The sequence below is a fragment of the Quercus lobata genome, chromosome 8 (genome assembly GCF_001633185.2).
Source record: "Quercus lobata isolate SW786 chromosome 8, ValleyOak3.0 Primary Assembly, whole genome shotgun sequence".
Lineage (NCBI taxonomy): Eukaryota > Viridiplantae > Streptophyta > Magnoliopsida > Fagales > Fagaceae > Quercus > Quercus lobata.
In genome coordinates this window covers 36,444,372-36,454,111 of record NC_044911.1, presented here as the reverse complement: position 1 = coordinate 36,454,111, position 9,740 = coordinate 36,444,372, and the positions used below count along the sequence as shown (strand labels likewise).

At 31.4% G+C, this 9,740-nt stretch overlaps 1 protein-coding gene across 1 annotated transcript; it reads right to left on the bottom strand.

The window, feature by feature from the left end:
* Window positions 1-375: 375 nt before the first annotated feature.
* Window positions 376-2,036, bottom strand: LOC115957557 (transcription factor MYB15-like). Its single transcript, XM_031075829.1, has 3 exons — window positions 1,782-2,036; window positions 1,331-1,460; window positions 376-981 (listed from the first exon to the last, which is right to left on the bottom strand). The coding sequence occupies exons 1-3, from the start codon at window positions 1,912-1,914 to the stop codon at window positions 480-482; spliced, it is 765 nt and encodes a 254-aa protein (XP_030931689.1). The 5' UTR covers window positions 1,915-2,036; the 3' UTR covers window positions 376-479.
* Between the last annotated feature and the right edge of the window lie 7,704 nt (window positions 2,037-9,740).

The window sequence follows — 9,740 nt, the reverse complement described above, 5'->3', positions numbered from 1 at the left end:
GGCTATTGAGTCTAATGGAAGGGATTTGGGATTGAATTTAGCTAAACTTTTACTAAAAAGCGACATAGAGAGTCAGATGTTGAGGCTCTTACATAAATAACTTGGTATGCTTGTCATAGAAGATGCATTCTCCTAAAATTGATCTACATTGTTAATGCTTAATTGCATCCGATGGAACTAAACTCATTACAGTAAAAATAATACTTTCATATATGATGGCCATAATTGTGAAATCTGATTTGCATAATCTATGTATTTAATTCAACATAGATGTTGGCATTTTAACTGGTTGGGGAGATAACGACAAGCGTATTATACTTGAATATATAATAATGTATATATATATATATATATATTTTTTTTTTACAAGTCCAACTCATTATTAGCAAGAAGAAGGAGGGGCACTCATGCCAAATGACAATTGTCATGTAAAGCATACTTAAAAAGCCAAAAAAATTACACTGGTGCTTTGGTAAGGTTTACATCACTTGGTAAAACAAATCTATGTCGTCATCATAATAAGAAACACATGGTGATATCAATCCCCTGTTTAACAAGGACAATGGACAACTATTTTGAAAGAAAGTACTGTCGGCTACAAATGGTTCGGTCCAGAAATCTCCAATAAATTCATCAAATGTCTCTGATGAAGCAACACCGTCTTCTGCAATCTGATTTATCCCGGATGAAAGTGGAGGAGCTTGATGATGAGAGCTCAAAGTGGAGTAATAACTAGAACTTGTTTCCGGAGACAATGGAGAGCTCTCTAAAATGTGGCGAGAGGGAGCATTAGCGGGAACACTTTCAGCTTCTGAGTGTCTGTTTCTGCTTATTGTTTCGCATTGGGAAATATCACTAGGATGCTCTTTCACCTCAGAAGACACCTGATTTTCCTTTGCACGCTTCTTCAGATGAGTGTGCCAGTGGTTCTTTATTTCATTATCTGTTCTTCCTGGCAATTTTGCTGCTATTTTGGACCATCTGTAAATTAAAGAAATACATAAGCTTCGCAACTCAGAGACTTCACTCATGATTGACAACAAGCTCTCTCTCTCATATTCAATTGTAACCACTAATGGAGAGAGAGATTTGAACCTAGCTATAAAGCTCCTGGCAACAAACACGTTTCAAGCAAACATTTTCTATAAATTGTTCGGAGTTCGTCAATGCTTGATATGAATTTTAACTTCTTGTTATTATCAAAATCATAAAAAGAATAAAAAAAAAAAGCTTGCACTCATATATGTCTGACTTTAGATTTTGTATGTAAACTTATGTGTATCTACCCAAGAATTTCGAAATTTATTTTCAACAAGTAAAAAATTCGTACTTATTCCCAAGTTCTTGATGCAATTTGATGATCTTTTCATCTTCTTCTTTTGTGTATTTCCCTCGTTTTACATCTGGGCGAAGGTAGTTCATCCATCGTAATCTGCAGCTCTTCCCACATCTTGATAGACCTGTTAAAGAAACCAATTAAACACATTAACGACCTTGATTCAAATCCCTTCATTCCATTTCTCTTACTCTTTGAGTTCTCGAACAATATAGATGAACTAATTAAGTTGATCATGTATTGAAAACCATGTACAATTGGCATGCCTTTATCAACTAAAGTTACCCATGTCAAATTCATCCCAAAAAAGAAAGTTATACATGTCAAGTTAATATTTAAGATAAAGAAGCCTAAGTGAAATAGCCTTATTTATCATCATTATAATTATACGCTTTTCAAATTGGTAATTCCCTACCACCTTTCTAAAGAAAGTATAGATCGATACCAGCAAACTTGGGGAGTTCACGCCAGTTCCAATGGCCATATCTCTGCACATATGCTCTTAACTTATTATCCTCTTCTAGACTCCATGCGCCTTTCTTCACTCCATTTTTGTCGTAGTACGGAGCTTTCACCATCTCTAATTCTCTCTCTCTCTCTCTCGCGCCTGTGGTTGATTTTCTTAGCTCAAAGAGATAAATTTACAATAATTATATGCATAAAAATTTCGCAGCTTAAACGTGTTAATACTATGAATGGATACCCTCGACCTCCATATATAAGCAGTTCTATTTATTTTATATTTTAATAAAGCAATGAGGGCCCGATAGAAGATGCAATGAAATGTCTCATATACTTTTAATAATACTAGGAAAGTGAAAGAGACCTTATAAAGTATCACATGAAACAGGCAAAAGAGGTCAATCGCTATATTAAAGTGAATCACTATGATTTAATTTGGCGTTGTTTATACTACAAGAATACTCAATTATTAATTGTTTCTAATTTCCTGTTGTTATTTGTAAATAATTTTCTAGGTAGTTTCTTTTGTGAAAATTATTTAAATGGTAATAGCTTTTTTTTTTTTTTTTTTTTTTTTCTTTTTTTTTTAACTTTTCATTTTTCTGTTGACCGGCTGATTATGATCCGACTAAGAACTTGATGAGGTAGAAAAGGAAAAGGAAAAGAAAAAGAAAAGAAAAGAAAAGAAAGTCTCAAAGACTGGAGAGACAATGGTAGGGTCGAATTTTTCTAAACTAAGCACGGAGATCAAAGAAAAATCTCCCATATCCAAATACGGGCACATATATAATTATCAGCTGCAAAGGATGCTGATCAATGATTCATAAAATAAATTTCATAAAAAAATGATTCATTCATTCTCTTCAAAAAAAAAAAAAATGATTCATTAAATATATAAATAGATGAAAGAAAAATGGTTTTATTTATTTTTTTTTTTTGCTGAGTAGTAGAAAAAGGTTCTTAGGAGTATACCCAATGTAGCTAATTCCACTAAAAATTGACCAATCTCTTTTTCGCTCTAAGAAGAGCATACCCAATGGAAATTAGGAATTTAGGACATAGTTGGGGGGGTCGTCATTGTATACTAGACGTGGCAAAATCAGCCAAAACACATTTGCCCAATATATGAATTGTTCCCAAGAAACATGATTAAACACATGGTGTCATGTCATTATGTCAATAAAAATTGAATGATGTCATTTTAGTATCTATTAGAATAATAGTGAAATGATTGAATTCATTTTCTAATAATTCACACTTCCAAACAAAAAGTAATTTATCATGATGGTAGATAGTTAGACTTTCTTTGAGTCATATTAGTTCTATAACATTCTTTCTTGATTTGTTATCCTAGCTTGCTTCTGTCATGTATTCTTGTAAGATCACCCTGATTGGGAGTGGTTACACCATACCTTCCATGATACTAAAGTATGTGATTTGATTTTGAATGATGCCTTGATTCCCTGTCCCATTTAAAAATGAAAAATTGTGTTAAGCCACATTAATTGAGGAGGAGTCTACACCCACATGCAAGACAAAATGTTAAAATATTGGTTGAATAATTAAATTTATAATTTTTCTGAACAGCTGAAGTTTTGGAATAAATGATGACTTATCAATATTAAATATCAACTACACTTTCCACCATAGGTACTACCGTCCAAATTTAAATATTAAATATTGATTCACATATTATTATCGTTAGCTCTTCCATTACATTGAGTTGTATTCCTTACATATGAATTTGTGATAGGAATTGGTAATTCTCAAGAGTTATAATTCCCATGAACATCTTAATTCTTACAAATTACAGGAATTCTAATTCCCACCTTTTAGGTAAAAAATATCAATTCTCACTCATCCTATCCATGTGAGAATTACTGTTATGACATTGTGACATATAAGGTCAATCATTTACCCCCCCCCCCCCCCCTAAAAACTAGCTATATATAGATTTAAGTTTAGATAATAAAATGTTTATGTTTATTCAAATAATACATTATTATTAATATTTAATAGTATTTTTGTTTTTCAATGGTCAAATTATCAGTTATTTAGTTATTAAATGCATTTTTAATTTTTAGGCCAAAATGCAAAAACTTATTCTCTAAGATTCACCACTTTTCATTTCAGTCCTCTAAGTTTGCATTCTATTATTTTAGTCATCTAAGTTTCAATCCACCTTAATTCAGTCCTCTATTAAAATTCCATCCATTCTTACTGTTAATTTAATATATAATATTTATTTTATTATTTATTTCTTAATTTTAAAAAGCGTTAATTAAAAAAAAAAAACTCAAAAATTAAAATAGCATCGATGTGGTTGTTGTCCTCCCCATCTAAAGAACACGAATAGAAACCCACCCACCCACCCCAGCCTAACCCATTGATAACTGAGACTAAGAGGGAGAAAGAGAGATTGAGAGACCAAGAGGGAGAGGAGAGAAAAATTGACGAAGAGAAAGATGGGGTTGTTGGGTATGAAGGTGGTGGTGGTGGAGATGAGCATGTTCTAGATCTAGACAATGCTGTCAGATGTGGGGTTTTAGGTGGGGTTGTTGGAGCTGGTGTAGAGAAATTGGATTTGAAGAAGATGATTGAAGAGCTGGACTTATATGAGGTTCAATCTGTGTTCATTTGCCCAATCTCCCTTGAACCAATTCAAGACCCTGTGACTCTTTGCACTGGCAATTTCAAATGGTTCAGTTTGGGATGAATCCATTACACTTATTAAGACTCTTTACCATCTACTTTCAAATGGTGGGTTTCTACTTTCTATTCGTGTTCTTCAGGTGGGGAGGGACGACAACAACATGGTTTGTATTTTAATTTCTGGATTTTTTTAAAAAAAAAATTAAGAAATAAATAATAAAATAAATATTATATATTAAATTAATGGCAGGAATGGATGGAATGTTAACGGATGACTAAATTGAGGAAAATTGAAACTTAGAGGATTGAAATGAAAAATTGTGAAACTTTAACGTTTTGCATTTTAGCCTAATTTTTAATATGTTTTTGTAGGGTGACAAAATTGGACTCGACTCGTGAACCCGACACAACATAACATGACACGAAATTAGCAGGTTATCGATTAAGCCTTGATGGGTTCGTGTCATATTCGGGTTGACACGACTAACCCGTTTTGTAAACGGGTTGGGTTAGTGTTCAACATATGGAACCCGTTTGACCTGTTTAATTAAATGACATTTTACCAATATACCCTTCAAATCCCAAATAAATAAATTTATTAGTTGTTTGTGATTTATTTTCTTTGACATATTATGATTGATTATTTGTGATATTAAGATATGCTTTAATTTTGAATGATTATTTGTGATACAGTTGCTCATTAGTTTTAAATTTTATATTAAAAATATTTATTTGCTTATTTTTTCATAAATTTTTTTTTTTTTCATTTTGATAAAATCTAATAAACATGTACACGACTAACTCGTTTAATAAATATGTCGGGTTAGTGTTGACCCATATAATCGGATACTTATAAGTTGATACGACACAAACCTGACACACAAACACGAATTGTCACTCCTATGTTTTTGTAAACATCCTATTTTTATTTTATTTAAAAAAAAAAAAAAAAAGGTTAATTGCACTATTCCCCATTAATTATTGGAACCCCTCCTCCCCAATCCCCCATGCCCCTACGTAAACTTTAAAATTGAGGAATATCTCTTTGATTTATTGCATATTTACAAGTAACTCCCCACTATTTGAAACCCATGATATCAAATTGCCAAAACCGCCCTTCAAGTTAACGGATCAAAATTGATGGATCTTTTAACACATTACAAATAATGGTTGCGACTCATTTTGTTAAAAAATACAATAACACAAAAACTTTTTGAAAAAGGCTTGTCATTTTATATCAATCGGTGATTTGGGAACTTGAACAATAAACCCTCATTCTTGAGTCATCTACGAAATTCAAAGACATTGAACTCCCAAAAAGATTTGGGCAGTAGTAGATTCACCGGTTACGGCATCACTAAACAAGTTAGAAAATTTTGAGATATTGGTATATGTTGGAAAGTGTCAATTGTTATGTTTTGATAGTTTAGGTGGTTTGTTGGCTTGTGAAGTTTGGGTATTTGTTTGGTCGGGATTGATTTCTAAAAAAAAAAAAAAAATGGAATTTTGAAACAAAAAGAGCCAAATTCTATAAAGTGCTTTGAATCTAGGGTTTTCTTTATATAGGTCCTATATATGAGATGGAATTATGGTTTGGTTCTTCTGTTTATCCTGTTGATGCCTTTGATTTTGTTCTTTACTAGTCCCAATCGCACACTAACGATGATGTTTTTCAATGGTCTCAACTCTCGAGTTCATCGAATGTGTATCTTAGAGGTCCCAATTGGTTGATTTGTTTTTTAAGCATGTAATGTTGGGAGAAAATGGGCAAATGCCCCTTTTAAAAAAAATATAAAAAAAAATCTAGCATTTTACCTTCTTTCCCAAACTAATTAGGGAAATGCCCCTCTTTTGAAACTCAATTTTCTCAAAATTGAGTTATAAAAAAAAAAAAAAAAAATCTGAAGCCCTATAGTAGCGTTTTAAGGAGCCTATAGTGATGTTTTAAGGACCTATAGTAGCGTTTTGTAATCCGATTTCCATAAAGTCGAGTTACATGCAATTTTTTTTCTTTTTTTTTACCTATAACTCGACTTCATGAAGATCGGATTACAAAACGTCACTATAGACTCCTTAAAAATGTCATTATAGGACTTAACTCGATTTTGAGAAAATCGAGTTTCAAAATAGGGGTATTTCCCTAATTAATTTGGGAAAGAGGGCAAAATGCTAGATTGTTTTTTTGAATGGAGCAAAAGCCAATTTTTTCTTGTAATGTTGTGTCATTTGTTTATAGCAATGTAAATTTGTGCACCCAAGTGATTTTGGACTTGAGCCCCACTTGTTAAAGTATTCATTGTTATGTTGGTTTGGTTGTCTACACTTTGTAATGCTATGTCTATATTTATGTGTTGGTTGTGTTCTTTATCATGTTATAACAGTGTTTGTGCATACAATTTTTTATAATCCACGTAAATTTCTCATGATCATGGTTGACTATGAGTTATAGAATAAAATAATAATTTTGGAGTTCATTGTAATGTAAAATTAACAACCAACCTTACAAGGAAGTATTTATGGGGGGATTTGGATGTGTAAAACTCTATATATGAGGATCGTGTATGTTAATGTTTAGGGTATTGGGTTTGAGATAAAAGAAAAAAACAAGGAAATTTTTTTTACAAGAAAAATGATTTGGAGTTAAAGGATGATATATGCACCAGTCACCGTTCATGATGATAAAATGATATAAGAAATGTTGGTCAACCATAAAAGCTATCCAATAATCAAATTATATATAGGGTATTTTAAACTGTGGATGCTAAAGATTCTGTGAAAAAAAAAAAAGAATGCAAGTGTTAAGGATAAAGGGAAGGTTGTAATATTTTGCAAGAGGAGGACGATGATAATGGTGACACATTTGTGGATTTAAAAGATGATATTGAGGAAAATGATTGATGTGGGATTATGTGAGAAAGTTAAGGATAATCTGTTTGAGGAGACACTGGGAAGGAGTTTATAATTTAAAAAATAAATAAATAAGGATTTGTTTGACATATCTTTAAAAGGTGATGATGGTATTATTCCAATGGTTAATGTGATAGTTAACAATGAGAATGTGGAGATGCATTCTAAGAAGCAAGAAAAAATTGTTGTGATTGAATATGAGAATTAAGAAGGGTGAGAAATTAGAATGCAGATGAGAAGTCAAAGTATGAGGTGCTCATAAATTTTAGCGATAAGTTCAACCCACAAGTATGTCCTGGGATGATATTTTTCAATATATGCTCTGTTTTGTTTCATTATAAAATGTTTTCTAGAAACATTTTTAGGTGTTTATTTCCTTTTAAAATTTTGCTCAACCCTGAAAACGTTTCCATTGACTCGAAAATATACACACAAAAGTAAATATATTAAATTATATAATATATATATATATATAGGTGTGTTGCGGTTTTGGTACTACATAGTGCAAATTTTTTTTTTGGATGCAACTACATAGTGCAATTTGGTTACTCTATTTTGCGGGAATTTTGGGTTAATTTTAGTACAGTAGTACGGTTTGAGCGGTTTAATGAACTGCTAGTAAAAAGGAGACAGTGCATTTTCCCCTTTATATATAGTGTTTTTTAAAATATAGTATAAATTTTATGTAAAGCCAGTACTCTGTCCTCATATCAAATTATCAATCCTCCAATTTTCAAAACCAACCCTTTGAAAGGAATTTCCATCACCCTATAATTAGATACAGCTGGAGGTCTAAACTGTCAATTCTTGTACAAAACTAGTACCCTCCTCCATAGCTTATGCAAGTCATTGCCAGCTATGCCATTTTTCGTATCAATTTTAAAGACAAAACATCACTATCTTGGTAGACAACTAAATACATTTCTATTTGTTTCTTTAAAAAAAAATACATTTCTATTTATTTGTGTATAATGAGCTGTCAAGATGGGTGGAGAACTCTATCATTTTTCGGCTAATACTAGTACCATGTAATTGAGTACAATTTTGTGCTATAATTTGTCATATTGCGAGTTATGATTGATAAAAATGTGTCATCACATGATCCATTGACACACTTTTATAAATCACAACTCACTATTTGACAAATTGTAGCATAAAATTATGAGAACAACTCTTATTTTTCTCTTTTGCTGATTTTGTATCTCTGTTATATGGCAGTTAGCCCAAAAAAGAAAGACTCCAATACCTAGTTTTTTTTTTTTTTTAAGACTCCAATACCTAGTTATGATTGTATCTTATAGATATAATCTCTGCTTTACCCTTTTTTTTTCTTTTTTTTTTTATGTGACTTCATTCTCCACTCATTCCAAATCCTACCATAGCATGCATTAGAAATATTTGAGACATCAATTTTGTCTTTTTGTCTATCTATCCTTAAATTTCTTCCAAGTAATGTTACTCTTTTTTTGAATAAAAACTGTCACTTTTGTTTTTTTGGCTGAATCAAAAACTGTGTCACATCAAGACTTTGTTTGTCACCTATGTAATTTGATTAGTTGTAGATAAAAGGATAGATTTGCAACCTTATTCAGTTTTCAGGGAGGAACATTGAATATAGACAGAATTTGAGTGGTCAAAAGCGTATTATAGGATTGCAATCTTTAAAGGCAATTTTATGCTTCTGAAAATAAAATTCTTAGCTTCTGAAAGCGAGATCAAATAAATTATTGAGCATCTTTACTGGTAAAAAGTCTTTTCCAGACCCGTGTAAAAGCAATCTACGTGAAAAGCTCGCTATTTCTTATATTATATTGAAAGTGATTTTTTTTTTTTTTAAATCATTGAAAGTGATTGAATGGGCCACAACACGAGTAACACACCACCCCTTCCCCCACCCACACACACTACCTCCTTGACGCGATTAAAGAAATTAAAAGTACAATTAGAATAAGGAGATTGAGCGGTGTTGGTAATTATCCCGAATTATAACATAAAATTTGGTCATATATATTTTTATTTTAGAAATTTGATTCAAGTCTTGCATGTAGCATAAAAAATTTGGAATTTAGGAAAACCTTTTCTCATTATAAGAAAAGATATTTGAAATTTGACTCACCTCATGAGATTTATATATTTTTTTTTCGATGAACCACTTCATGAGATAAAGAAGACTTAAGGTATTTTCATAAATTTTTTATTTAAAAGTCTATTAGTTGACTTACTTATACAAGAAATTGTGTTTTTTTTTTTTTTATTAGTGAGTTTTGATCTTTAAAAAAAAAAGTAGGAATATTTTTTTAAAGAAACAAACACATATGCACTGATGCACACATAATTTCTAAATATTAACGATATTATCAACGTGGAAAATTATTGTGTACCA

Excerpts from the sequence above, each read along its gene's own strand:
- LOC115957557 (XM_031075829.1), bottom strand. The coding sequence starts at position 1,914 with ATGGTGAAAGCTCCGTACTACGACAAAAATGGAGTGAAGAAAGGCGCA. Across the intron at positions 1,461-1,781 it reads TGAACTCCCCAAGTTTGCTG|GTCTATCAAGATGTGGGAAG; the intron begins GTATCGATCTAT and ends TTTCTTTAACAG. Across the intron at positions 982-1,330 it reads CATCAAGAACTTGGGAATAA|ATGGTCCAAAATAGCAGCAA; the intron begins GTACGAATTTTT and ends TTTAATTTACAG.